At 57.2% G+C, this 27,206-nt stretch overlaps 11 protein-coding genes across 11 annotated transcripts; 5 read left to right on the top strand and 6 right to left on the bottom strand.

Moving 5' to 3' along the window:
• Nucleotides 1-124: 124 nt before the first annotated feature.
• Nucleotides 125-833, bottom strand: LTHEOB_248 (Hemoglobin and proliferation regulated protein; the record flags this gene model as incomplete). The annotated part of the gene is made up of 2 exons (XM_035511296.1): nt 125-520; nt 639-833. 2 exons carry the CDS (start codon nt 831-833, stop codon nt 125-127), a joined length of 591 nt encoding a protein of 196 aa, XP_035372250.1.
• Nucleotides 834-1,614: 781 nt separating this feature from the next.
• LTHEOB_249 (Glucose-6-phosphate 1-dehydrogenase protein) lies at nt 1,615-3,693 on the bottom strand (the record flags this gene model as incomplete). The annotated part of the gene is made up of 8 exons (XM_035511307.1): nt 1,615-1,724; nt 1,780-2,436; nt 2,487-2,571; nt 2,623-2,820; nt 2,878-3,222; nt 3,278-3,298; nt 3,368-3,440; nt 3,650-3,693. The coding sequence occupies 8 exons, from the start codon at nt 3,691-3,693 to the stop codon at nt 1,615-1,617; spliced, it is 1,533 nt and encodes a 510-aa protein (XP_035372251.1).
• A 1,358-nt stretch (nt 3,694-5,051) lies between these two features.
• LTHEOB_250 (Mitochondrial hydrolase) lies at nt 5,052-6,434 on the bottom strand (the record flags this gene model as incomplete). Its single annotated transcript, XM_035511319.1, has 3 exons — nt 5,052-5,083; nt 5,488-6,152; nt 6,217-6,434. 3 exons carry the CDS (start codon nt 6,432-6,434, stop codon nt 5,052-5,054), a joined length of 915 nt encoding a protein of 304 aa, XP_035372252.1.
• A 539-nt stretch (nt 6,435-6,973) lies between these two features.
• LTHEOB_251 (Mitochondrial hydrolase) lies at nt 6,974-7,983 on the bottom strand (the record flags this gene model as incomplete). Its single annotated transcript, XM_035511330.1, has 4 exons — nt 6,974-7,213; nt 7,431-7,559; nt 7,695-7,834; nt 7,929-7,983. The coding sequence occupies 4 exons, from the start codon at nt 7,981-7,983 to the stop codon at nt 6,974-6,976; spliced, it is 564 nt and encodes a 187-aa protein (XP_035372253.1).
• A 1,281-nt stretch (nt 7,984-9,264) lies between these two features.
• Nucleotides 9,265-11,373, bottom strand: LTHEOB_252 (Wings apart-like protein; the record flags this gene model as incomplete). The annotated part of the gene is made up of 1 exon (XM_035511341.1): nt 9,265-11,373. One exon carries the CDS (start codon nt 11,371-11,373, stop codon nt 9,265-9,267), a length of 2,109 nt encoding a protein of 702 aa, XP_035372254.1.
• Nucleotides 11,374-13,084: 1,711 nt separating this feature from the next.
• On the top strand, nt 13,085-13,983 carry LTHEOB_253 (Uracil phosphoribosyltransferase; the record flags this gene model as incomplete). The annotated part of the gene is made up of 4 exons (XM_035511352.1): nt 13,085-13,239; nt 13,298-13,656; nt 13,711-13,882; nt 13,932-13,983. The coding sequence occupies 4 exons, from the start codon at nt 13,085-13,087 to the stop codon at nt 13,981-13,983; spliced, it is 738 nt and encodes a 245-aa protein (XP_035372255.1).
• A 762-nt stretch (nt 13,984-14,745) lies between these two features.
• LTHEOB_254 (Zinc finger protein) lies at nt 14,746-15,276 on the bottom strand (the record flags this gene model as incomplete). The annotated part of the gene is made up of 3 exons (XM_035511363.1): nt 14,746-14,954; nt 15,012-15,150; nt 15,229-15,276. 3 exons carry the CDS (start codon nt 15,274-15,276, stop codon nt 14,746-14,748), a joined length of 396 nt encoding a protein of 131 aa, XP_035372256.1.
• Nucleotides 15,277-15,803: 527 nt separating this feature from the next.
• On the top strand, nt 15,804-17,887 carry LTHEOB_255 (GTP cyclohydrolase II RibA; the record flags this gene model as incomplete). Its single annotated transcript, XM_035511374.1, has 10 exons — nt 15,804-16,212; nt 16,279-16,689; nt 16,751-17,107; nt 17,173-17,190; nt 17,244-17,290; nt 17,350-17,379; nt 17,447-17,499; nt 17,566-17,687; nt 17,759-17,829; nt 17,882-17,887. 10 exons carry the CDS (start codon nt 15,804-15,806, stop codon nt 17,885-17,887), a joined length of 1,524 nt encoding a protein of 507 aa, XP_035372257.1.
• Nucleotides 17,888-18,917: 1,030 nt separating this feature from the next.
• On the top strand, nt 18,918-19,426 carry LTHEOB_256 (uncharacterized protein; the record flags this gene model as incomplete). Its single annotated transcript, XM_035511385.1, has 3 exons — nt 18,918-19,173; nt 19,229-19,288; nt 19,350-19,426. 3 exons carry the CDS (start codon nt 18,918-18,920, stop codon nt 19,424-19,426), a joined length of 393 nt encoding a protein of 130 aa, XP_035372258.1.
• Nucleotides 19,427-20,470: 1,044 nt separating this feature from the next.
• On the top strand, nt 20,471-21,403 carry LTHEOB_257 (40s ribosomal protein s1; the record flags this gene model as incomplete). Its single annotated transcript, XM_035511396.1, has 4 exons — nt 20,471-20,592; nt 20,646-21,147; nt 21,207-21,308; nt 21,362-21,403. 4 exons carry the CDS (start codon nt 20,471-20,473, stop codon nt 21,401-21,403), a joined length of 768 nt encoding a protein of 255 aa, XP_035372259.1.
• Nucleotides 21,404-22,844: 1,441 nt separating this feature from the next.
• LTHEOB_258 (ATPAse P-type K/Mg/Cd/Cu/Zn/Na/Ca/Na/H-transporter) lies at nt 22,845-27,176 on the top strand (the record flags this gene model as incomplete). Its single annotated transcript, XM_035511407.1, has 3 exons — nt 22,845-22,954; nt 23,023-23,062; nt 23,217-27,176. The coding sequence occupies 3 exons, from the start codon at nt 22,845-22,847 to the stop codon at nt 27,174-27,176; spliced, it is 4,110 nt and encodes a 1,369-aa protein (XP_035372260.1).
• Nucleotides 27,177-27,206: the final 30 nt, after the last annotated feature.

Consider the following 27,206-nt stretch of genomic DNA (forward strand, 5'->3'; position numbering starts at 1 on the left):
ACTTTTCCCTTTTCCCATGTCAATAGATGACTCCTAAACTTCACAAGACGATAGACGGGTATATGTAGAAAATGACTTTTCCCAACCACCAACATAAAAAAAAAAGCAGAACCGCATCCCCCACTCAATCCTCCTCCTCCTCCCCATCCTCCTCCCCACCCAACCCACTCACGCCCTCAACACCATCCTTATGCTCCTCCTTCCACTGCTTCACCCAAGCCTCGATGCGCTCGCAGTTCTGCTCGACCTCGTCGGCCGAGTCGCTGCGCAGCTCGACGACGATCTGCTCGTCGAAGGCGTCGCGCGCCTCGTCCAGCAGCACCTGCATGATCTCGGCGTCCATGTTCTCGTCGAGCTTGCGGCTGTTGTAGCCGCGCGCCTTGAGCCGGTCGTACAGCAGCGTGCTGTCCGCCCGCACCACCACCACCAGGTCGATCCAGCTGCGCGGGAACAGGTCGCACGCGTGCCAGTCGATGATGTTGCCGCCGCGCAGCACGTCCGGCTCGATCGCGTCGAGGAGCTGTAGGAGAAGGGAAAAACATAGCTCGTTAGCAACCATGGAAAAAAAAAAAAAAAAAAGAGCCACGACACATCCTCGTCGCATACGGACTTTAGAAAACAGACGACTCCATACATACCTTATCCTCGTCCACAATCCAACTCCCCAGCTCCTCGTCCTTGCCGTCGTAGCAATCCCGCTCCTTGGCCACCTGGTTGATCGCCAGGTGCTTGAGCTCCCCCGCGCAGTTTTGCGCCAGTAGCTGCGCGTGTGTCGTCTTGCCGACGCCGGGCGTTCCGGTGATGATGATGTTCGGGCTCGTGCGCTTGACCATGATTCTTTTTCGTTATTTGGTCGTGTAAGAGATTGGTGGTTGCTCGTTTATCGTCGTAGTACGTAGGTAGGTAGAAAGTTGTTGACCGGAGGAGCCCCGCCGCTCGGAGTGGTTCGCTTGCGTGAAAGGGTGTTTGCGCCCACTTCAAAATCGCGCAAGAGCGGTAACGTAGCTGAACGATTGGTCGGTATTCGGTGCGGCGACGAGGAAGCGAGAGTGTGAGCGCAGAAGGAAGTGTTGCTGTGGTGCAAACTGGTGGTGCACTTCCGAAATTTTGGAGAGAGCGGGATGGACCAGAACTCAGCCGCGCTCTCGGCCCGAGAGCTTTTTGGCATCCATGGATGACGGCATGGGTGGGCTGCAGGTTGCACAAGACATGCGGCTCGGGATATCGGAGTACAACACCCACAAAACTAGTGAAACTAGTCGCGTTTGACCTGCCAGATTCAAAACATGCTATTCAGAGTTCATCAGAAAGGATTTCATTGCCAGGCTGTCATAGACTCCATCACATGCTCTCTCACATGTTTGAGTAGCGCAAAAACCGTCCTTTGGGAAAAATAGAAAATTGAAAACATCAAAAGCCAAAACGACCAAACAAGACGCGCGAATACCCCCCCAAAAAGAAAAAACTCGTCTCTCTGACAGTCTCCCAAATTCTTTGGTCGGGACTGAATGAAACTGTTCAGGCGCCGTACGTTTGGTTGCTCTATTGGTATTTTTTCATTGAACCAAAAACGAAAGCCACATTTCATTTATTTAATTCCCCGCAACCAGTCGCTTAGAGCTTGTTCTGGTCGCCGGTCAGCGGCCACTGGTAGCCAGCAGCATCGCTGAACTTGTAGCCGTACGAAGAGGTGAAGTCGTCGAGCACGGCAGGACCCCGGGAGCCTGGGATCAAAGTCAGCAAAATATAGTTCATAGCGAGGGAGTGGCGTGTTCTTACCATAGGGGTACTCCATGGGGATGATCTCCTTGTTGTCGTCCAGGTAGTGCAGCAGAGGGGTGAAGATCCTCCAGCTTGCGTCGAGCTCATCGTCACGGACGAAGTTGGAGTGGTCGCCCTTCAGGGCGTCGAGGATCAGCGACTCGTATGCCTCGGGGATCTTGAGGTCGGAGAAGCGGCGGCGGTAGGTCAGGTCGAGCTCGGTAACAACCGTCTGCATGCTGAGACCGGGGAGCTTGGAGTTCATCTTGATGTAAACACTCTCGTTGGGCTGGACACGGATGACCAGCTCGTTACGGGGAATGTCCTTGAAGATACCCGAGGTGACGTCCTTGAACTGGATGCGGACCTCCGTCTTCTGCTCGTTGAGAGCCTTACCAGCCTTCAGGATGAAGGGCACACCATCCCACCTCTCGTTCTTGATGTAGGCGACCATCGAAGCGAAAGTGGGGCAGCGAGACTCCTTGGGAACGGTGTCGTCCTCCTTGTAGCCAGGCTTGCTGCCATCGAGCGACTTGCCGTACTGGCCAATGATGACGTTCTTGGGCTCGATCGAAGGCATGGCGCGCAGCACACGGACCTTCTCGTCACGGATATCCTCAGCGGAGAAAGAGATAGGGCGCTCCATGGTCAGCAGCGTCAGGACCTGCAGCAAGTCTGTGTCGAAGTTAGCTGATGCATCGAACCATACGAGTCACAACACCCACGGTTCTGCATGACATCGCGGATGATGCCGAACTCGTCGAAGTAGCCGCCACGGCCCTCGGTACCGAAGGGCTCCTTGAAAGAGATCTAGCGCGAAGTCAGCAGCTGATGGCGCTCGCAAGCCCAATCTCTCCATACCTGAACGTTGTCGATGTGGTTCCTGTTCCAGGTAGCGCCGAAGAACTCGTTACCAAACCGAAGGATGAGGATGTTCTTGACCATCTCCTTGCCCAGGTAGTGGTCGATACGGAAGAGCTCCTCCTCCTTCCAGTCGGGGGCCAGAGCGCGCTGGAGCTCACGAGAGCTCCCGAGATCCTTACCGAAGGGCTTCTCCACCTGTTTCCGGTGTCAGCCTAGCCTCTTCTCCGCATTCTCCACAGTGGTGCCACTCACGATAACTCTGGCAATGCCGTTCTTGGGGTAGCAGTTGCGCTTCAGGTGCTGCGAGACGGTGATGAAGACGCTGGGAGGCAGAGCCATGTAGAAGACGCGGTGCGTCTCCTTCCTGCCCTTCTCCAGCTCCTCAAGGTGCTTCCTCAGGTTAATGAACGACTCGTCCTGGTCGTACTGGCCCGAGATGTAGCTGCAGAACTTGGTGAACTCCTCCAGCTGCTCCTCCATCTCCTTGGTGGGCGTCTTGATGTACGACTTGACGCGCTTGAGGTACTCCTCACGGTCCATCTTCGTCCGCGCATATCCGACGATCTTGACATTGGCGGGGAGGAAGTTGTTGCGGAACTGCCAAGCCTGTCAGGCCTTCTGCTGCGCTGTGAAATAGCTGCGTTACACTTACGAGACCAAAGAGCGCGGGGAACTGGGCGGCGGAAAAACAAGGTCAGCTATCGGCAAGCGCGAGAAGAGCGCGGGCGCGGGCGAAACCTACAGTCTTCTTCTTGGCGAGGTCACCGGAAGCTCCGAGGACGACGACGATGGTGTTGTCCTTGAGCTCGATGGTGCTGGCGGTCGCGCGGTTAGCCGTCTTAGCTCTGCAACAGCTCCCAATGCGGACCGCCGCGTGCGCCCGCGGCGCCCGACGGCAGCCAATGCGTTGGGGGAACACAAAGATTCCGCCAGCATCCGCGGGCGCACCGCGACGATGCGCTCAGCGAAACGTGGTCGGAGCAGCTGGCGGGCGCGGGGCGGAAATGGAGGGGCAGCTACTCACCCAGCGTTGGCGTCGACGTCAGGGTGGATCAGCGTGTCGGCCATTGCGTCTGTGGGAGGTGGTTTGCGGCGTGTGTTTTTTGGGGGAGGGAAGCGCGGTTTGAGGGGGGGATGGATGGACGGGAGGAAGACGCAAAAAGTCCGGGCAGAATGGTCGACGGAGAGGGAGGGCGTGGGTGGATAGAAGTCGTTGAGATCCTGGTGGGGTTGATTTTAGTGAGCGGCAGGCGGACGCTTCGGAGCAGTGACGTTTGCTGCGGCGGACGGCGCTTTCTCGCTCTCGCGCAACAGTGCACCCAGCCCGTCGCACGACTGAAGGCTGCGGGGACAGAAGCTCCGAAGGAAATTTCAGCACAATCACAGGATCGGCGCCAATGCTTGCGACAGCAGGATGGACCACGGCTCTTCCCACAGGCGCCTGTCTTGCGGGCGCTGTCAATAAATGCGTACCGGCCGATGACCGGACTGCACAGCTTTACCGATTCGCATCAGTCATCATTTGCGTCCGTTAACTCCATCCAAAAACTCCGCGGCCGCTTTCTCAGCGACCCACACGTCGCCAATGCCACGTCCGACCTGGCCGCCGTAGGCCGTAGCGTGCCGCCTGCCCAAAGCTGCTGCCCCCGCCAGAGGCCGCAGGAGGGTGGTGGCCTTGGATGGCTGCGTATGAACACCGCTGCTTCGGTGCTCCGCGGGGCGCCGTCCAGGCCCCTCCCCGAAAGTCCAGACGTGCTGACTCTGGCGCTGACAGAGCGTAGCCGCCCCGGTGGGCGACGAACTATTGGCATATTGCCGGATGCCCCTCCTCGGCATGCCGCAGGCGCATCCAGCCGCACGCCTGTGCACACACACCCTCGATTCTTCGTGAGTTTGCGCGTGTCTCAGTCGCCAGCACGGTGACGTCGGACCAGAAAAAGAGCTCTGGGAGCTAGGACGCGTGCTTTGCAAGACTCAAGCCACACCGCAGAACGAGCGACGCCGACCCTGGTCCGCCGATAAAACTTCTTATCTGATCCCCCTCGCCTCATTGCAAAGCATCCGCCGGAGACCGTGGCGGCGCCGCACGCCTGCACCTGCCGCTCTCCGGGCTATTCGAGGAAGAATTCCCACGCCCAAGATGCCGATTGCTCGGGTTATCTATTCCGGTCCACCCTTTCTATGCACAGTCTATCTAAATGTACCTATTAAACGAATGCGTACAAGTATCCGCCCGGCGGATTAGTCAATGGCCAGGGCGATTTCGAGAGATCCATCCGGTCTCCACGTGCACCCTGTGATCTGCTCGCAAGCTCCGAAGCGTCCCCGACCTGTCGTCATGGACCGACAGCGACATCGCCCTCGTCGCCGCGCAACAAGCGTGCAATTTTTCGCACTTTAGGGGCCCGCGTAGAAAAAGGACATTCTCACTCTTGATCCTGCAGGAACTCGAGCACGGCTGTTGCGGAGTCAGCACAACATTCAGCTGAGTTGGAAAAAAGGTAGCGCCCGCGCGGAAAAGCTATTGCTTTGCTTTTCCGCCGCTCGGTGTTCAGGGGTCCATCCGCGGCCCCAAAAGCCGGTATTTTTCATACCGGATCGGGTTGCGGGAACCACACGTCTTGACATCAGACCGTGGCTCCTGCGCTGCTGGCTTGCTTCACGAATGCCACATCCCTTCCTCGACTGCTCTGCCCGCGGCACAAGGATCGACGCTCCAAGTGCGAAATCCTCCTTGAAGAGGGCGCATGCCCTGGATTGGGCCGGAGAACGCGGGCAAAGTAACCATGGGCCACAGCTCGAGAATGTGCAAGGGAAACCCAAAAAAAAAGTAAAAAGTAAAAAAGTACGAAGCTTACATACCTTGTCTAAAGCCCTCGGGGTTCTCGGAAACGACCCAGTGCCCAGACTCCACGTCCTTCATCTTAAACAGCGGGAAGAACCTGCCGATGATGGGTATGGTTTCGTCGGGGACGTAGTGGCTCCTGGTGCCGCGGATGAATAGGGTCGGCTTGCTGAAGCGCGTCTCGTCGGGGTTGGTGAAGGGGAAGTCGGCCATGTTGTCGAGGGCGTTGGCGAGGTAGCCGACGGGGATCTTGAAGCGCAGGTGGTCGGTCCCCGGCGCGCGCACCAGGTTCGACAGCAGGAACTGGCGCACGCCCATCTCCTCGACGAACGGCTTCAGGATGGCGTCGGCTTCGCTCTGCTTCTTGGGCTGCGCCGCGTCCACCTTCTTCATGCCCTTCACGTACTGCGCAAAGTCGCTCTTGAGCGCCGCGTCCACGGGCGCGTTGTCCACCGGGATCAGGTCGCGCACCAGCTCCGGCCGCCGCAGCGCCACGACCATGGCCGTCTTCGCGCCCATCGAGTGCCCGATCAGCGTCGAGCCGCTCAGCCCGTGGTGCTCGATGAAGTCCTCCGTGTCCTCTGCGAGCGCCGTGTAGTCGTGGCGGGGGTCGTGCGGAGAGTCGCCATGGTTGCGCAGGTCGACGGCGTAGATGGGGCGGTTCAGGTCGCGCGCAAGCTGCCTGCTCAACACCGTAAGCCCAAGACGCCCTGCAGTCGCCAAGGGGCCAGTAAAAGAGACCGTACTTACTTATGCTCCTGTTATTTCTCTTGGAGCCGAACAGGCCGTGCAACATAATAATGGGAGCATTCTCAGAAGCAGTTGTAGAGGACCCTTGCGACTTTGGCGGCTCATGCAGGTCGTAGGAGAGGTCCAGGCGGGCGAGCGGGCGCGAGGTGCTGAATGGCCTGATACTTGCGTGACGCGCCAGCCTGAGCGGCGCCGCAACTCGTGCAGTGAACATGGCGAGTGGTTGCTGACAATGCTTTCTTCCGCGGGTTCGCCAACCCCGGTCAATTTTTAGAGATGCCGGATATTACTAATATGACGAGAGATGCGCTTTGGCAGGGAAAATCATTTGGCCGGCAGAATTGATGAATGGGATACGAGGCTGTGAGTCGCTGTGTTCCACACATTTCCAGAGACCAGGACGGCGTCGAGGTGAGACAAAGCGACGCCGACAGGGCGGATGGTGGCTTGTCACGGCTGAGGTTCTCGAAGGCAGCAAGGAAGGAGGTCAAAGTTACCATTCTAGCCAATGTTGAATTATCCACGTTCAAAGCAAACGGGATTTCCCCAATCCTTCCCATCCCAACGCCTCTACTTTGCAACGAATCCAAGAAGTGAAAGTCCGTCCGCTTACTCCCATCACGTGCAGAACCAAAAGCTTCCCCCGCTGGTGACTCAGAAAATTTCCCCCAGGTCTCAACGCCAACAATCAATCAAGCATTCAGCCCCGCTGCAAGCCCCTCAATCACACACTGCCACCCCCTCTCTCTGTGCTCACATCACCGTGCACTTGCCACCCGCGGGGGCCTCGCCCGGGTTCTGGCTCTTCTCGATTTCGCCGATCATGTGGTCAAAAGCTCTGGACACATTCTCGTTGTAGCGCGCGCTGGCCTCGGTCCACGCACACTTGAACTCCTCGGCGAGTGCCTTGCCCTGCTCGGCCGTGACCTGGCGCTGTTCAGGGCGCAGGTCGCTCTTGTTGCCGACGATGACCAGCGGGACCCATTCCGTGCCCTGTATCCGAAAAGGTTGCAGCGTCAACATATGCTCTGTCTCTCTCTCGTGCCGCTTGCTGCCCGGATGCCTAGCTGCTTCGCACTCTCCCCGAGTCGGCACCGAAGCCCATCACTCCCAGCGTGTGGCATGTAGCGGCACCGCCGAAGCAGGGAAACCCGAGCAGCAGTTGGTGGCGTTGAGGCGTCGAGAGGTGGCGTTTCGGGTCATCTCTTACCAGGTGGTTGAGGATCTTGTCGCGGATGATCCGGGCCATCTCGAACGTCTGCTTGGACGCGACCGAATAGACAATCATGTAGCCGTGGATGCCGATGAAGTGCTTCGAGTTCAGGATGCTGTACTCATCCTGTGGGCCGAAAACGCTCACTCGTCAGCCATCTTGTGCTGTGAAGCCCAGCAGAGCTGCTCCAGGCCAGAAGGCCGTCTCGCTCGGCCAGCTTGTTCCCGTGTGTACCCCTCTTCCCAACAAGTCGTGACGTACCTGACCGGCCGTGTCGATGATCTCGGTGGCATAGTCCTGGCCCTTGTAGCGGATGACCTTGCTGAACGTGTTCTCGATGGTAGGATAGTAGCTCTCGACGAAGTGGCCGTCTACGAATTGGACCGTGAGGGAGGATTTGCCTGTGGGAGCCCAGGACACGCCGTGGTTAGCAAGCGCCGTGCCAGCTGCTGCGGGGCGCAGGCAAGACAGAGAAAGGGGAGCGGGATGGTGTACCGACAGAGCGGCTGCCGACAATTGCAATCTTGCGCTGTTTCGGAGGCGCAGGCATCTTCGCACTCGAACTGCTTGGGGAGTACGCGAGGTGAACGAAGGAATAATCCAGGGTAGTAAAAAATTAAGAGCAAGGACGGGCGAGAGAAAGGGTAGTTCAATTAGAGGGGGCTCCGCGCTTGAATAGTGTTTGGGACTGGCGCCCAGCAGCTTTAGGCGGTGACGACGACGGCAGTGCCGCAGTACCGGTCCAGCCTATGAAGGAACAGCGGGCAACTGCAAGCTAGCAGCAGACGCAAGCGCAAGGTGCGAGAGGAGGAGGAAAAGGTCGAAGCTGCAACCCTACGATGGCAGCCTGTCCTTTTACCTAAGAGGCTGCCCGTTCCACAATTGATCGAGTAATGGAAACAAGCCACACCTATTCGTCCGCCTGCCTCAGCCCGCAGCCACGACTCTGCCAAGCCGCGCCTATACTGCTGGCGAGCCCTGTGCAGCTACTCTGCTGTCGGCCGCCTGCAAGGGCAGCTTGTGCGACTACAGCCTCGTCGGGCACAAAGGTCGAGTCTGAATCGTGACGCAATATCCGCAGGGCTGGGACTCCGAGTCCGCCCCATGCCCCTCGTGCTCGGAGTTGCCCGCCGTCACATCAGGTGGCATGTCGCTGTGGTACCCTCGCAGCCTCCGGTGAGACGGCTTTGCTTTTAACATTTTCCTTTCTCGTCTTTGGGGGGAGGAATGCCCACGGACGCATGTCGTGGATGGTTTCTTTTTTTTTTTTTTATCAGCACGTGCGGTCGTATCATTCATCCGGTTGGGAGAAATCAGCCAGGCGCCGGATCAATGCAGTTTCAGAACCATGCAATTTCACTTCTGCAGCGGGTCTCTCGTGTAAGCCACCGGATCGTGTTCACACGCATCCGACGGGCCATTGCCATCCGAGGAGACGTCTACTTGTCAGTCGCAGACGCATTGGCTTCGTTAAACGAGCGTCCGGGACACAAAAAGCAAGATCAACGAGTGTGTTTGTCTATCTACAATCTTGGCCGTGTCGCTCCAAATGAGAGAATGTTTCGTAGTGGGTGCCTCCAAGATGTATGACGCTGCATGTCTCAGCCACATCAAGCCGCACAACATGCTTTTCAAAGAGCCTCGTCTCTCGCCCAAAATCATTCTCCGGGGTATCGGGTATCTCGAATTTCCTCCCATACTTTACCGTTACTGCCCACCGTTCCAAGGAACACTCAAAACGCCCTTGCACAAGATCAATCCCTCACGTGAGGATTTTTTTCTAGCAGGCCAGCCTGTTTTTTTCTTCTTTTGGTTGGGTTCCTTTCTGCATCTAGGTGTGCCGTCCTTGAAGCCTGTAGATGACTCCTTGCAGCCTTGCCGTGTAGTTTGCCCAGACCTCTCTACCTTCTTCACCATCGAACTCCTCTTTATCAACTTTTTGGTGCACGAAGATGAACTCTTCAACCGCATGGATCAGCACATCCAGGCGCTGTTGCGGCAGCCTGGCGCGGACCTTCTCTCTGACAGCCCAAGTTTGACAGAGATTCCCAAGCAGGACCGCGAGGTAACCGTATGCAACGCTGGATTGAGATTCTTCCATTGAATCTGCTTGCGCAGCTCGCTCCATGCCCTCGAGAAAGGATCTGACGAGGGAGTTGAGCAACCCATCGCCATCTTTCATGGAAGCTACTCTTGCCTCATTGCTAAACTCGGCAAGGTTGATCATTGCGCCAAGCGTGAGAATCAGACGATCCAAAGTCTTGACGTGCTCTTCCTCGTTCAATGGAGTAGCCAATGCCTGACACCTGTTGTCTATCGAGCGTAATAGGTTCTGCACGAGTGTTGGCCGGGCAAAGACGTTGCAAACCTCCGGGTTGTTGTTCGTTACGTTCAATGTGAGACGAAGAGCAAGCGGTTCCAACTGTTCGGTCAATGACGGTCCTGAGCCAAGGACTGCATCGATAGAGCCTGCAAGCTGACCCATGGATGCGTCAGCATCCGTAGAGGAGTTGGTCCAGGCTGATGCATTCAGGGAAGCAGACTCCAGGATCGACAACGTAAGCTCAAGGAATGCAGTGTCCGAGGGTGAGGCAAATCCTGACGCCAACTTGTGTGCCGGGTCCTTGGCCAGCGCCGCTACATCTGCAAAGGCCCGGAAGCCAAGGAGGTCGTCCGTGTTTCTGCTTTCCCGTAGCTTGCGGATCACAGCCTCTAAGCTCTTTAGCGCAATAGCCCTTGGGGAGACAACTTCCAGGTGTTCTTCGGGCCAGATACTGTTCATAACCTGCGACCGAAATTTGACCAGTTCGCCCTGTGCATATTTAGACATGTTGTTACGACGTTCGCGCGCAATCTTTGCTATGTCCGAATCGAGCTTGAGCAGGCCGGCCAGCATCCTCAGACATCCGGCGCTGTACATGGCAGCGACCGATGATTTTGGTACCTCAGCCGATACCATGAGCTTCATTGCACAGGCAACTAGGAACCCGAGAATAGGATCCGTGGTTGCACCACAAAAGTGGAAAAGTCGGCTGTCCAAGCCGCCATCGACCATGCGGGTGACATAAGACTTATCAGCCAATTTCGTGCATAGCTCCATCAGAGCACTGCGTCTCCTCGCCGGGGGATTTGCTTTCTTTTCCTCAGTATCACCAACGAGATGTTCGATGTCGTCCGCAACACGTAGAGCACGTCCTCCCGCACGGAGTTCATGAATACTCCGCATGCCACCGCCACCGTCTTCAAGCTCATCGAGGTCGTCCTGGACTCGTGCTCTGCGCGATGGACCTAAACTCTCCAAGCTAGGAAGACCCAGTAACAGCTCATCCTCGAGACTGTTCTCGTTAAGATATGACCTGGTACGGGCGTAGGTAAGCTTTGGGCCTGCGTTTCCTGGAACTGATGTCTGAGATGATGTGGCTTCTTGAGAAAAGCTTGAGGCCGTTCCAGTATGTTGGGAGCTCTTCGACGACGGACCAGCAGGGGCTTGGTTGGGACTACTCCTTTCGTGTTTGGTGAAATGCGTTTCATCCGCATCGGTCATAGCTTCGTCATCGTTGCTCTCCTCTTCCGATTCGGAGTCTTGTTTCAACGTATCTATCAGACGTGGTCGTCTGTTACCAGTCGTGTGGGTCATATCGGAGCTGGATCGTTGTAGCATGGCCTTTCGACGAGGCTTGACAGCCTGATTTAATTTCAGTTCATCGAAGTTGAGAGCACTAGGGCTTCCTGTTGTAGTGTCGTCTAAAAGTTTGCTCCACGCCGTGTGTTGCCGCGGGGTCACAGCTCCGAAGGGAGATTCCGATGTCCTACCTGGCGGTGTTGCAGGTGTCGGTGCTTCATCTTCTTCTTCCTCATCCTCGTCTGACGAGTCGGATGATTCTGGGGAATGAGGTGATTCATCAGGGCTAGAAGGTTTGGTTTCTGGTGATGGAAGCATTTTTTGTAGCACTGTTGGCGCGGACCTCCCTTTTTGGATCAAGGGCTTGGTGAATGTGAATTTTGATTCAGTCCTCCGTGCTCTTGCTAGCTTGATCGCCTGGGTTGCAGACATTGTGGACGATTTCACTGCGTCTGTCTGGCTGCTTGGATCATTTTCCGGTTCTTTCTTTTGCAGGCGCGTGGCTCGTATTCCCGTCACAGTGGGTGTAGGCCGTGCTTTCACCTTTTGCTTGATGTTGCCTTTCTGAGACGGGCCTGCCAGTTCGTCTGTAGATGAGCCAGGAGCCAGGCGTGTGGGTTCTTGTCTTCGAGGACTAGCTGCCCGTAGGCTCTTGACGGACTTGTGAGGCCTCTCATTGACTACACCCGCCGCACTGATATCATCCTCTGAATTTTCCACCATTTCATGGTTCCTTTTGCTCGGGTTTTCCTTTGCCGGCTCTTGCCGTGGACGGTGTATAAGAACAACGGGGTCACGGCGCGTGGCTTGGCTTCCACTTATGGATGCCTTTTTCCCAGCAGAATCCTCTAGACGCCTGCTTACTGATGGAGTCCGTCTCCGGATGCTTTTTTTCGCCGCTGCGGCTTCAACTTCTTTGTGTAATTGCTCCGACGCAGAATCTTCGGAAGAGGCGTCCTCGGTCTTTGGTAAAGCGCGTGGCGCAGCCTTCTTGGCTGGAGCTTTCTTTGCCAGAGGTTTTGAGGGTCTGGAAAGCTCTTCGTCGGAAGAAGGCATGTCGAATATAGACATGGAGTCAGCCTTCGCCTTTACCGGAGCACCTTTGGCAGCCGCGACATCCTGGTGAGACGAAATGCTATATCCTTTGCTTGCGGTCCACGATGGTTTTGACAGGCGCGGCTTCTCAGGCGACGGTGCGTCATTGAAGATCTTGTAGCTCGTATTGCGCGAAGATTTGCCATATGTTGCAGGCTTCTTCCGCCGCTGCGGGAAATCCATTGTTTATCGGAAGTGAGAGGCAGCGGCCGCGCGGGCTAGAGCAGCTTTAGAAACGCGGGTATTTAGCATGCGCGTATCATTGCAGGGTCCAGAGAGCTGCGCGACTGCAAACGGGCCAATGGCGAAGCAGGCGTGGTGGTGATTGTTTTGTCAGAGTGGTAGTAGAAGTACGGATGAGTCGAGTCGGAGGTGAAAGCGTGGTGTGAGTTTCGCGAGAAGTGCGCGAGCAGGTGGGTGTCGGAGCGCTGGTGCACGGATAGCGAGCGCGAGGTGAGAAGAAAGTGCAACGGTCGGTGGATGTGTGGGGTCGCGATGTGCAGCGGAGTATGTTGATGATGCAGCAGGCTTGTTGACGCGCGCGCGGCGATGCGCTCGCTGACCACCGAACAAGACCGCCTCTTCCGCGGCGCAAAACGGTCCCGCCTGCTGCACACCGCCCGCCGCATGTGGTCTAGCTCTCGTGCCCTTGCCGCCAATCGCTTCCTTTTGGTGGGGTCTGCGCATCCCACGGCATCTAGGAGCTCGCCGACGGCCATCTAGCCATGCATCTGCTGCACGACCTGAGCACGAGGGCAGTATCTCGAGCTCCCGCTATATACACCCCTGGGCGCCGCCGTCTCCTGGATCCTATCTCTCCCCCCCGATCCCAATCCTCTCTCCCTTGCTGATCTTGCAAGCTTGCCCGCATTAAAACACCGAATCTGCCAATCCCTAGCCCAGCCAAAGCTTTTACTTCTACCGCAAGCACACCATGTCTTCCTCCCAATCTGAGCAGGCACCCTCCAAATGCATGGGTCCCGACTACCGCCCTGCGACGGAGAAGCCGACCGCAACAGTCTCTACCCAGGTGTCACACGACAACATTCACATTCTGTCGCAGACGCCGCAGCTCATTGCCCTTCTGACGTGCGTTCACCCGTAAATCTCCAATGCTATGACAGTCACCTTTGACACGCGCGTACAGTATGATCAGAGATAAGAACACCGACCGGGCCAACTTCATCTTCTACTCCAACCGTATCATTCGTCTCCTTGTCGAAGAGGGCCTGAACCACTTGCCTGTCCAGGAACATACCATCACCACGCCTCTCGGCACTCAATACTCTGGTGTGAAGTTCGAGGGCAAGATATGCGGTGTGTCGATCATGCGCGCAGGCGAGTCCATGGAGCAGGGTCTCCGCGACTGCTGCCGTTCCGTGCGGATAGGCAAGATCCTGATCCAGCGCGATGAGGAGACTGCCAAGCCTAAGCTCTTCTACGATAAGCTGCCCGAGGACATTGCAGACCGCTGGGTGCTCCTGCTGGACCCCATGCTCGCTACTGGTAGGTTCCTGGCCAGTTGTGAAGAGTAACAACAATTCTCACCAAGAAAACTAGGCGGTTCGGCGCTCATGGCTGTCGATGTCCTGAAGTCTCGCGGCGTTCCCGAAGACCGCATCCTCTTCCTGAACCTCATTGCTAGCCCCGAGGGCGCTGCCAACTTTGCCCAGCAGTTCCCTAAGGTCCGCGTCATCACCGCCTTCGTTGACCAAGGACTGAACGAGAAGAAGTGAGTCGCACTCGTGTTGATATGATAGTTTGAGCTAACCAACTTATAGCTACATTGTCCCTGGACTCGGTGACTTTGGCGACCGTTTCTACACCATGTAAATTTACAGCCAAATGGTTTGGATACTTATCCGCCGCCTATTCAATATTAGCATAGGAGCTTGATAGCATAGGCAAGCTGAGGTTCAACCTCAGAAGAGCTCCAGTCGCATCTGCACGGTCCCGGAACAGATCTCAGGGCTGAGTGAAGAAACGTCTGCAATGGATTCACGTCAGCTAGTCGCAATTGGTTTGAAATACAGGGAGAGGAATGGTCTACTGAAGCAACTCACGTCCGTGTCAGCGTGAGAATGGAATCATCTGAATCGTAAGACGGTGGTCGAGATCTCAGAGGGGGGATCGACGATGGCGTGCAGACACCTTTGTCAGGGCCAACCCCCCTTTTGAGCCATGCGTCGAAAGAAGGGAATACTGAGATTCATAGCTCCAGACGTCTTGGATCGTCTGACCCCTGGCGAAGTACAATGAAACCCTGAGTTAAAGCGTATTATTTTTGCTTGAAGGGCGAGAAATCCATGGATTCCCTCGCTACTAGTGTCTTGAAATGCACTCTTCTGGACGCCTACGCGTACATCAGTTCATGGCCGATATGCCGAAATCGACCAATTAGCGCCGGAAAGGCTATGCTTGAGTTTTCCCTTCATCACCAGACGCCTAAACTCCGCCTCTACCAGCCAGACCGTCCTTTTTGAGCCTGCTCAGTGCATTTGTGAAGGCACCCGCCTAGGGAAGGGATGTGTGCCCTAAACCCGCCAAGGCCATGCCGCCATTTTGAAAGAAACCAATTTCTAATCCAGCCTTATTTCAATCGTCGTCGGCGTAGTCGCCCTCCGCATCGGCCTCGTCATCCTCGATGAAGTCGTCTCCGCCACGGCGAGCGCCACCGGCTTGTCCTCGTTGCAGCGATCCAGGTTCGCGGAAGGTCTTGCCACTGGCGGCACCGGCCTCTCCCTCGGCGACGGCGTCGCAGGCGTCAACCCAGTCGTAGTACACGTCGACGGCGGCGGAGAGCGCTGGAGAGAATCGCCGTTAGCGACGGCCAGGGGATATTGATTGCGCGCACTGCTTACCGTTGATATTGCATTGGAACGACACGCCACACACCTTGCACGAAAGGTGGCCGATGGCAGCCTTCTTGTCGAGCTTCACGAGGATCGAGTTCTCATGGTTGCAGAACAGACACTGGAAGGTGGTCGACAGCGCCTCTTTCTGCGAGGCGTTAGCGCTGCTGCTGGTTGTGCACGGCGGCGCGGCGCATGCGGTGCGGCGATTGCGGGATGTGGTTACCTTCTTTGGCTGCGCGGGCTTCTTCGCCGCCTTCTTGCGCTTTCCCATATCTGCGGTGATAGGAGAGAGTGAGAGAGTGAATGAGCGTTGATAGCGCGCGGTGGTGGAGCTGAGCGCTTCGTAAGAAGATATCGCAGAGCTCGATGCACGTCAGCGTTCGCTAAGAATCGAGCGCGGTTTTGTAGCTTTATCGCTGTGATTGCGAACCAGGGTCCGCGCCGCCGCCCGCAGTCGACTTTCGACCAGCGCCCTCCCGTCTGTGCTCCGACTTCTCGCCGCCGGCGCGCGCCCTCCCACCCCATGTGACCGCCGCGTTGGGTAGCCTCTATCTGCGCTGGCCGCGGTTACAAAAGGCCGTGGCCCCTTGCAGCTCGAGCCGCAGGTAGCCTACGTCTCGTCCCTCACGATCTCCTTTTCCCTTTCTCTGCTCTCGCGCTTCCGGCTTCCCCGCGGACAAGCGCAGCTCTGTCTCCCCGCAGCGTTAGATACATTGCCGTGTTTCTAGGAGTAGGGCAATCCAATTTGTCTCAGCAGCTTCCACTGAGCCCTTTGTCCCCTCTCCGCCATCTCCAGCCATGTCCTCAAATCCAGACGTCTCTGCCCTGCTGGGCGAGATCCTCTCCGGTCTGAAGGCGCTGCAGCAGGATAACGCCTCGCTGTCGTCCCAGGTGGATGCCATCAACGGCCGTGTCAACATGCTCGCGGGAATCAAGCAGGTCCAGGACACGGCGGCGCACAGCCACGCCTCCGCTCCCGTGCAGGACGATACCAAGCCGTCCGAAAGCGTGAAAGCCGTTAGTGAGCAGTATGAGCCTGAGGCGGCCCCGCGCCGGTCCAGCACCTCGCTCAACAAGATCATCTTGACCTCCTATCCCGGCCAGGCGGGCGTCGATCCCATCCCAATGCACTGGGGTCACGTCGACCCGGCAGTGCGTGGGCCTGTCGTTGTTTCTCGCCATTCCAACACTATAAGAAGGAGGAACGGTACGTTAGCGCGGCGTTTAGCTGAAAGTATAAGCGTGTGTTGCAGAGGCTAACGATCCATCGCAGCAATCGGCGCCCACGGCGGCTCGTACTCTATCTATCATGCTCTGGCTGTCGCCAGCAAGAACCTGGATATCAACCACAAGCCTGATTTCACCAACACCGAGCCCGCCGCCGACATTGGGCCGTTCCCGCAATGGAGCGACCCGAAGAAGATCGTGTCAATGGATCCGCTTGGCCATTTGGCGCCATGGCTTTACAAGGACTACATTGACAAGGATGGCGTCGAAATCCGGCCGACGATCGCGGTGACGAAGGCGCACATGAAGCTGCCGGAGCTCGAGGAGAGCGTCAAGAAGGGCCGTCTCGTGCCGGACGGCAAGATCTGCCTGAACGAGACGGGTGAATTGGCTGTGACTAAGTTCGCGGTCGAGCCCGTCTGGTACCTGCCCGGCGTCGCTGAGCGATTTGGAATCGGTAAGCGTTGCACAAGCCAGTCAGCGTAGGATCCGTATATGTTGACTAACTGCATGATTAGACGAGGGAACGCTCCGCAGGACGTTGTTCGAGGAGACGGGCGGCTCGTACCCGGAGCTCATCACCAGAGGAGACATCAAACTGTTCATGCCGCCGATTGGTGGCTTGACGGTCTATGTCTTCGGTGATCCAGCCAAGATGTCCGACCCGAACGTGCGCCTGGCCCTCCGCGTGCATGACGAATGCAACGGCAGCGACGTGTTTGGGTCTGACATCTGCACCTGTCGGCCCTACCTGATCTTTGGCATCGAGGAAGCTGTGAAGGAGGCGCAGAAGGGCGGCAGCGGCGTCGTCATTTACTTCCGCAAGGAAGGCCGTGCGCTGGGTGAAGTCACAAAGTACCTTGTTTACAACGCACGTAAGTTCGCGGCCGGAGGTGAAACAGCTGGTGGTGGACCCGAAAAGCTAATTAGTGGGCGGCAGGCAAACGTGGCACCGATCGTAGGTGTTCCCATGGGGAAGGTGGTGATAGGGCAACGGCTAATTGGCGATAGGCGCGAGCGAATACTTCCAGCGAACCGAGAACATCGCAGGCGTGAAGGTTTGTCTCTGCAACACCATTAGCTGGCAGATCGGACGCTGATTGCACTCTCACCGCAGGACATGCGTTTTCAGGCGCTGATGCCGGATGTGAGCAACACGCCCCCGCTCCGCTGCGCTGTCTTGTGATTACTGACCGCACCTCGCCGGAGCACAGATTCTACACTGGCTCGGCATCACCAAAATCGACAGGATGCTCAGCATGTCCAAGTAAGTTGTCGAGCTGCGTTGTCGGGCCGCCCCGCACCGGTGTCTTTGTACTGACGGCGGGAACAGCATGAAGCATGACGCTATCGTGGAGCAGGGGATCCCGATACACGAACGGGTACCGATCCCCGACGAGATGATTCCGGAGGACAGCCGGGTGGAGATTGACGCGAAGATCCATGCGGGCTATTGTAGGGGATCCCAATTACCATTGCTTGACTCGCGTTCCACGTGGTGCGGTGCAACGGCTGACAGACCCCAGTCACGACAGGAAAGGTGCTCAGCCTGGACGAGCTGGCCAGCGTGCAGGGCCGTGCATGGGATGACGTTGATGTAAGTGGTGAAAAACAAGGCATGCCCGACGCCGCTGACACACAAAACACAGCATTAATTTGCGCCCCGCTGGACGCTGGGGCCGCGAGCGGCACTCGGCCGCTGGGCTGGAGTGCTCTTTGCGGGGGAGCACACGGGAGGGGCAGGGGAAGGCATGGGTTGGCCTGATGGGTGGGATTTTGCTATCTCGGAGCCGCTGCCGCTTAGATACCGTCGCGGAGACTAGATGAATGCATCCGCTGATCCAACCTGCTGCAGCCTGTCGGCATGGGCGGGTGATTGTACCTTAAACCCAGAGGTGGCCCGGCCCGAAGAGACGGCGTCGATGCTGCGCGATCAAAAGCCGGTGAGGGCGGCGCCGGTCAGACGACGAGCTTCCATCGAGCTCTATCGGAAGCGCGCGCATACTGGACGCGTGTGGCCGGCGAGTCAGGCGGGCCAGGACTTCTCGCTGGAGGTGAGCCATGCTTTACGTGGCCGCATCCATGCCTGCTGGGCGGCGGCGGACGGGCGGTCGGCTCGAAGCCGCGGCGCCAACGCAATCCGGGCTAGTGGCTCTTGCGCGCTCCCACGACGACGCTGGCGGGCGCCGGCTAATGGGCTGACCAGCCTGACACGCCGCGCGGGCGGGTCGAATCGGCCGAATGCAACGCAGCTGTGCGGTGAGCTGTGACGAGACGCCTGGCCGAAGGGTGGGGAAAGCGGATGGCCCCTCTGGATCAGCGCCGTTCCAGAACCCCTGATGTGGGCTGGCCGGTCATCGTCGGCGCCCGTATCGACGGCAATTCCACGCCAGCACAAGCTTATGCAGTCGCTGACTGCCCACGTATAAACGCTTGACAGCGCACCGAGCCTTGCTCCTGCGACCAAAGCCCACGTCTTCCAGCACAAGTGCATTCCGCCCATTGGTCCTAGCCAAAACCGGTTATCCAACGCCTGCAGTCCCGGGTGCCCGCATATCAAGGCTGCATCCCCAGCGCACATCTGCCGCCCGCCGTTCTATCAGATCCTCCCAAGCCACCACACTACCAGCAAATAGTGCCGGACACTTGCTGCGCAAACAACCTCCTCTTCATATACAACACCACATGCCCGTCGCCACCATGGCCAGCAGATTCTACATCCAGATGCCTCCGACCCAGACGCCCAAGCAGGCCTCGCGCCGCTCACCACTCACGCCATCGAGCCCGGGCGTGTCGCCACCATCGTTGACCACGCACACCTCCTGCGCCTCCAAGCACGATGCTGGCGTCCACCCGGCCAAGGCGACCGCCATCCTGACCCGCATGGCCTCCAGCGGCTCGCGGAGAGCGTCGGATCCCTCGAGCCCGCCCCAGTCTCCTGGTACGTGAACCTTGCGCACTGCATATTCTCCCACGTGTTCTGACATGCATCGCAGAGGAGAGGTCCAGCATCAACTCGGACACGTCAGACTACTGGTACAACGGCAGCAAAGAAGGTCAGTCCGCAATGCATTCCATTCTCGCCCGCAAACGGCCGTGCTAACTCTGCTCCACCAGGCGGCTACATCAGCTTTCCCGACTTCGAGAAGTACTGCTCGCCGACCCAGGACGGCTACCAGGAAGAGAGGACGTGAAGAACCGGCGGCATCGCGCCCGCAAAGGCATCGCATCTCCACTTCTTCATCATCACACTCTTCTTGTCATCCACTGGACGACCTTCCTTTGACGCGCCGCGGAGCAAAATCTGCGAAACGCGCGACTATTCACTCGTCATCCTTGACCCGGAATCCAGGCATGTCCGATATTTATTTAGGACTTCCCCGAGACGGCCGCGTGTCTCAGCGGCCGCCCCGAGAGGCAGGATATCCGAGGCGGCGTTTGGGAGTTTTTAGACGGACTGTGCAAGCAGCGTGCATAATCCAACCCAGCGTTAGGTTGTTGCACTTGGAGGGGTTAGGGTATCATCCGGGGTGGGGGCAGGAGCAGGGCTGGGACGGAATCACCCACGATGTCGCTCGCAGCGCACTGGGATAGCAAGCGACTAGGAAATTTTAATACACCGCGGGCGCTCGCGCCCGTTGCCTTCTGAACCAAACATTGCGCACACTTTGCAAACTGTGACGTCGCGCGCGCGCGCCAGACGGGACGGGTGGTTGGCGGGGTTACTATGGTCAGCGTCGCCTGCCCCGCTCCAAAATTTTCCTGCGCAGAGTTTGAACGTCTTCTGAGGCACGGCTCGGCAGCGAGACGCGGCGAGCCGCGACCGGTGATAGCCGGCGGCTGAAGGGCGTGAAGTCGCTCGGAGGTGCCGTCAGCACACTATCGCGCAGTAGTTCGACGCGCGAAGTACCTGAAGATCGCCGACCGGTCAAGTCCCGGTGAAAAGAGCGCCAGGGAACCCGCTGCTAACTATGTCCATGAGGCGCAGTTGGCGCCACTCCACTCTTTTGCCGCGGATGGGGCTGAAGTGAGTGTTTGCAGGGGATGCAAATGCGCACGTGAGCGGCAACTCCTCGGCGCACAGGACCCATGTGGGTCGGCACAATTCGCGGGTCAACGGTTTCACCGGTTTACCGAGACGCACTTTGGCGATTTTCCTTCGCCAGTTGCAGACGCGCGAAATCAGCGACGACGACCACGACAATCCCGCCCCCCGACACCACACACCGGTTGCAACCATGGCTGTCGGAAAGAACAAGCGTTTGTCCAAGGGCAAGAAGGGCATCAAGAAGAGGACCGATGCCTTCGCCAAGAAGGACTGGTACTCCGTTAAGGCGCCCTCGACCTTCGCCATCAGAGAGTACGGCGCAAAGAGCTCCAGCCTCCGCATCGCAAACGCTTACGCATTCGCAGTGTTGGCAAGACCCTCGTCAACCGCACGACCGGTCTGAAGAACGCAAACGACGCTCTCAAGGGCCGCATCTTCGAGGTTTCCCTGGCCGACCTCCAGAAGGACGAGGACCACGCGTTCCGCAAGGTCAAGCTCCGTGTCGACGAGGTCCAGGGCAAGAACTGCCTGACCAACTTCCACGGTCTCGACTTCACCTCCGACAAGCTCCGCTCGCTCGTCCGGAAATGGCAGTCGCTGATTGAGGCCAACGTTGTCGTCAAGACCACCGACGACTACCTCATCCGCCTCTTCTGCATTGCCTTCACCAAGCGCCGCCCCAACCAGATCCGCAAGACCACCTACGCCGCCTCCTCCCAGATTCGCGCTATCCGCAAGAAGATGACCGAGATCATGTCGCGCGAGGCCTCGAGCTGCACCCTCTCCCAGCTCACCACCAAGCTGATCCCCGAGGTCATTGGCCGTGAGATCGAGAAGGCTGCTCAGGGCATCTACCCCCTCCAGAACGTACGTTTTCGGGCCACAATGGAGCCAGAGAGTGCCGCGAAGGTTAACACTAGGAATAGGTCCACGTCAGGAAGGTTAAGCTGCTCAAGGCGCCCAAGTTCGACCTTGGTGCCCTCCTTACCCTCCACGGCGAGGCGTCTCACGACGAGTCTGGCCAGAAGGTACGTGCAACAATGCCAATCGCTCACGCCTGTCCTGCTAACAGGCCGTACAGGTCGAGCGTGAGTTCAAGGAGACTGTTCTGGAGAGCGTCTAAACGGTTTAAGGATGGACGGGTTGTCACGACGGTCGGGTTTTGCTCTTTATTAAAGGCATCAAAAAGGTGTTATCGTTTGAATCGAAAATCAGAGCCAAAAACCCGATTTCCAATTTCCAGCTTTCCTAGTGCTTCAGTGAACGGTCCACGGGCGGCTTTGAGGCGTACATGGGAGGAAAACATGCCCGGCTGGACTCGAAGGCACATCCATGGGAATAGCACCGTTGTCAGCAGAAGCCGGAACCCCATCGGCCATGGGGTAAGCAATGGAATCCGATATTTTTTTCATCTTACGGACTATGCACCATTGTGTCGTGAGAATTGAGCTCGGTTTCTCTTTGCAAGGTTCCACTACAGTCCGTATCGCACATGGTAAGAGATCAGGACTACGCACGCGGAGCACAATATCTCATCGTACCGAAACCAGAAAAGGCTACGTCAGCCCGTGTCGGTTATCTCGTTGTCGAAGTTCCGCAAAGCGGTCTGTCCACAGGTAGCCATGTCATGAGGGCAAGTGCTCGTATTGCTGCTGACTTGCACAGCGGGGAGATGGTCACTGCTTGTAGGGCTCTCACAACTGTTTGGAGATGTTCAATAGTGCTTGTGAGTTATACTTTCATAACTCCGCACGGATATGCACCAGCCACCGTGCGTTATCCATCATCCTTTGTGCTCTGAAGACCAGGGTTCAAGCATATAAACGACAGAAAAAATAGTTGGCTGGGGATTTTTTAAAAAAAATCGAAAAATCGCTCTTTAGGAAGCCGACTATTGGAAGCCTGGGCTTTCAGGCGTGCCAAATAGGGCTACAGAGTCGTAATGCGGCGGTCACGCAGGGCTTCTGGTGGATTATAGAGGTTCTCGGCCTTGTCTCGTAGCGCCGGCGTTCATGGGCCTCGTGACTGTGCATTCACACGACCACTGTCGTTGGGTGTTGATTTTTTTTGTTTGTGCCCGACGTTGGACGTGTGGTCCCGGCCACGGCGACGTGGGACCCGTGATGCGTGGGGAACGGGCCTTTTTTTCCCTCACGATGATGCACGAGGTCGAGTACAAGAGGGAAAGACATCTCCCGCCAGCAGCGCCGGCGGGACCCAAAATTCGCCCATCTTGCTAGAAAATTTTTAGTCAATTGCGTCCCGAATCTAGGCAAAATGCTGGCCTCAACAGAGTACTGTTTTTTTTTTTTTCGGTGATGATGGTGTTGATGGGATTGGTGCGGGACTGACCTCATAGCATCCATTTTTTATCGCAGGTACGCGATAAGGCATCTAGCGGCACCAATCCTCGCGATGGGTTTGCCCGTGGCTAGTACCTAGTCAGCTCCCTTCTCGGGCGCCACACACGCGATCAACAACCAACCCTGACTGCTGCGCCCTGACACCCTGCACGCCCGACCACGACATGCGTTGACGAGAAGACGATTCGAGAGGCCTGCGATATGGTGGTTTCCGACGTGGACGCCGGCGGCGATAGCCGTCGCAGCAGCTATGCGGCCGCGCGCCGCAGCAGCGGCACGCCGCTGTACCGCCAGAGCTCCAATATGAGCGAGTGAGTAGGATTACGCCGCGCGTGCGCGTAAGGGAAAGGAAATAAAAATGTGCTAAGACGTATCGCAGCGTCAGTCTCCTGACCGACGTCCCGATGGCGCAGGATGAGGTAAATTTGTCTTCAGCTGGTGGTTTGCCGTCGGGGGAAAGGAAAGTTGGCAGCGGGCGACGAGCGTTTGAGACGCAGGATGCTGCTCGGCTTTCTGTCCTTCTACGACGGGCTCTGGGGTGCTGCTCAGCGCAGATGGCTGACCTGCGAGTAGATCTTCTCCGGGCCCATGTCCGAGAGTGTGCCCACGAGCGTCACCGGTTTTGCCCACCGCCAGCGCTCTCGCGCAGACTCGACCGTCAGCATCACAAGCTTTACCTTCTACGACGATGAAAGGGATTCAGTTGATACGCTCGAGGAGGAGGCTATTGCGGAGGAAGAGGAACTGCTGGACGATGTCAACGGGTACGCAGAGGAGGATGACGACCTGGAATCCGGCCACCAGCGCCGCCGCTCAAGCGGCCGCCGGAAGTCATCGACATACTCGGCGCGCTCCTCCTTGCGGTCGAGGGGATCGGACAGTGCGCCGCTGCTGCGCCGCGGCTCGAGTTCGAGCACCCAGGCTTCCGGACATTGGAGAGGTGGCAGATCCACGCAGAAGATTTACATTGCTACTGAGGACTTGACCATCGTCGTCGCTGGCTTCCGCACCTCCGTCGTCGGGTTCACCTTATATCTCCTTCTATGCATTCTAACCGCAGGTCTTGGATACCTTGTCTTTCGGTGGCTGCCGGGCTGGCGGATCAAGATTGTTGGAAAGGCCGCGCCGCTGCATGAGTGTGACTGGGTGGTTATCGAGAACCAGTGGGGAGAGATGGCTGTGCAGAATATCGGGAAACAGGTGTACGGACAATCTTTGTCCTCGGTGTTTGGGATTGTGGAGAAGGGCGGATACCGCGAGTACGACGAGGATGACGACCCAGTGATCAAGGAGCTACGCACCCTGGACTACCGGTATATTCGATTCTGCTATCACCCTGTCAGAGACAAGTTCATCCTGGGGAACACTTGGAAGGACCCTGCCTGGACCGACGTAAGGACTATCCGTGATGGCCTCGACAACGAGGAGAAAGGCCACCGGGAGCAAGTTTTCGGAAAGAACCTGATCGATATCGAGGAAAAGTCAACGTCTCAGCTTTTGGTTGATGAGGCATTCCATCCTTTCTACGTCTTTCAGATTGCCAGTCTGATTCTCTGGTCTCTTGATGAGTATTACTACTACGCCGCCTGTATCTTTGTCATCTCAGTTGTCAGTATCACGACAACGTTGATCGAGACGAAGGCAACAATGCGCCGGCTCCGCGAGGTTTCGAGATTTGAGTGCGACATTCGAGTTCTCCGCAACGGCTTCTGGCGCTACGTCGAGTCCAGCGAGCTTGTTCCCGGAGACATTTACGAAATCACCGACCCAAATCTCACTCAGTTCCCGTGTGATAGCTTGCTCCTTTCTGGAGATTGCATTGTAAACGAGAGCATGCTCACAGGAGAATCTGTGCCCGTTTCCAAGGTTCCCACCACCAACGAATCTCTGGAATTCTTGAGTCTCAGTACTGCCTCAATCCACCCGGAAGTAGCAAGACACTTTCTCTTCTGTGGTACCAAGATCATCAGGGCGCGGCGTCCCCAGGATGATAAAGACGACGAGGCTGCTGCTCTTGCGTTGGTTGTTCGCACTGGATTCAATACAACGAAGGGGGCGCTTGTCCGCTCAATGCTCTTTCCCAAGCCATCCGGATTCAAATTCTACCGAGACTCGTTCAAGTACATTTCAGTCATGGCCATGATTGCTGGAGTTGGTTTTATCGTATCGTTCGTCAACTTCGTGCGCCTAGGACTTGCCTGGCACCTCATCGTCGTCCGAGCACTGGATCTGATTACTATTGTGGTTCCTCCGGCGCTCCCCGCTACTTTGACTATTGGTACCAATTTCGCGCTGAACAGACTCAAGAAGAAGCAAATCTATTGCATCAGCCCGCAAAGAGTCAATGTAGGCGGCAAGCTTGATGTGGTCTGCTTCGACAAAACTGGTACTCTGACAGAGGAGGGTCTCGACGTTTTGGGACTCAGAGTAGTTCAACAACCCGCTAATAATTTCAGCGATATTCTTACGGATTGCGGATCAGTCCTACCCCATGCCGAGGAGAGGCTTTCCAACGTGGACTACAAGAACCACAGGTCACTCCTGTACACCATGGCCACCTGTCACTCTCTTCGCAGCGTAGATGGAGAACTTGTCGGAGATCCCCTTGATGTCAAGATGTTCGATTTTACCAGCTGGCAATTTGAAGAAGGAGAGCAAAGCGGGGGTGGTGGTGACAACGAGGAGGAAAGCTTGAGCATTTCTCCTTCGGTGGCAAGGCCTCCTCCTGGTCAAGAATACAACCTCGACAACCCCAATGACCCTAACCGGAAACCGATCGAGCTTGGCATCATCAAGGCGTACGAGTTCGTTTCCCAACTGCGTAGAGCCAGCGTTGTGGTTAGGCAGTTTGGAGACCGCGGAGGTCACATCTACGTCAAGGGTGCCCCTGAGTGCATGAAGGACATCTGCCGCCCGGACAGCTTTCCGCCGGATTACGAGGAGCTTCTAAGCTACTACACCCATAGAGGCTTCCGTGTCATTGCGTGCGCTACAAAGACGATTCCGAAGCTCAACTGGGTCAAAGTCCAGAAGATGAAGCGTGAGGAAGCTGAGTCCGACCTTAACTTCGTTGGGTTCATCATCTTCGAGAACAAGCTCAAGCCAACGACGACCGGTATCATCAACGAGCTTGCTCAGGCTGGCATCCGTAAAGTCATGTGCACTGGTGACAATATTCTCACCGCCATCAGTGTCGCCAGGGAGTGCAACCTCATCGACAAGACAGCTCATTGCTTTGTGCCGCACTTCGTCGAGGGGGATGCTCGTACACCTCTTGCTCGCCTGTCTTGGGAAAGTATCGACAACCCGGCATTCAAACTGGACGAAAACACGCTCAAGCCACTCCCTCCTCCAGCTGAAGAAGACGCTTCTCTTCCTTACGACATCTCAAACCTCCGTAACTATTCGGTTGCCGTCAGTGGTGATGTATTCCGCTGGATCATTGACTACGCTTCTGAAAAGGTTCTCCGAGAAATGCTCGTTTGCGGTCAAGTCTTCGCCCGTATGTCTCCAGACGAGAAGCACGAACTGGTAGAGAAGCTCCAGAGTATCGACTACTGCTGCGGATTCTGCGGCGACGGCGCCAACGACTGCGGAGCCCTCAAGGCGGCCGACGTAGGCATCTCGCTCTCGGAAGCCGAAGCGTCGGTGGCGGCGCCCTTCACCAGCCGCGTCTTCGACATCTCGTGCGTGCCTGAGGTCATCCGCGAGGGCCGCGCCGCGCTCGTCACCAGCTTCAGCTGCTTCAAGTACATGTCGCTATACAGCGCAATCCAGTTCACGTCGGTGTCGTTCCTGTACGCGTCGGCGTCGAACCTGGGCGACTTCCAATTCCTATATATCGACCTGCTGCTGATCCTACCCATCGCCATCTTCATGGGGTGGACGGGGGCGTACCCGGTGCTGTCACGCAAGCGGCCGACGGCGTCGCTGGTGTCGCGCAAGGTGCTGACTCCGCTGCTGGGCCAGATCGCGCTGTGCGTGCTGTTCCAGGCCGTGGCGTTCCAGGCGGTGCGGAGCCAGCCGTGGTTCGTGCCGCCCGTGCTCGATCGCAACCACAGCAACAGCAAGAACAGCGAGAACACGGCCCTCTTCCTGCTCTCCTGCTACCAGTACATCCTGTCGGCCATCGTCCTCAGCATCGGCAAGCCCTTCCGCCGCCCCATGCTGTCCAACGCCCCCTTCGTCTTCGCCCTCTCCTTCGCCCTCGTCGTCTCCACCTACATGCTGCTGTTCGTCGCCCCCGACCCGGCCATGGACGAGGAGGCGCGCCAGCAGCAGGAAACGCGTGGCGGTTACACGGGCCAGGCGAAGTGGCTGTACGACCTCATGGAGCTGACGCCGCTGAGCTGGGGCTTCAAGGCCTTCTTGCTCGTCCTTGGGTTCGGTGGCTTCGCCATCGCGTGGTGCTGCGAGAAGTACGTGTTCTTGGGGTTGGCCAGGCTGATTGGACGCGCTAGGGAGAGGCTGCAGCCCGGCAAGAAGAAGAAGAGGAAGGAGTATAAGATCATTGCTGAAGGGATGGCGTTGTGAGTGATGAGAAAGAAGCAGACTGCGCTGGAT

The sequence above is a fragment of the Lasiodiplodia theobromae genome (assembly GCF_012971845.1).
Source record: "Lasiodiplodia theobromae strain AM2As chromosome Unknown scaffold_1, whole genome shotgun sequence".
Taxonomy (NCBI): domain Eukaryota; kingdom Fungi; phylum Ascomycota; class Dothideomycetes; order Botryosphaeriales; family Botryosphaeriaceae; genus Lasiodiplodia; species Lasiodiplodia theobromae.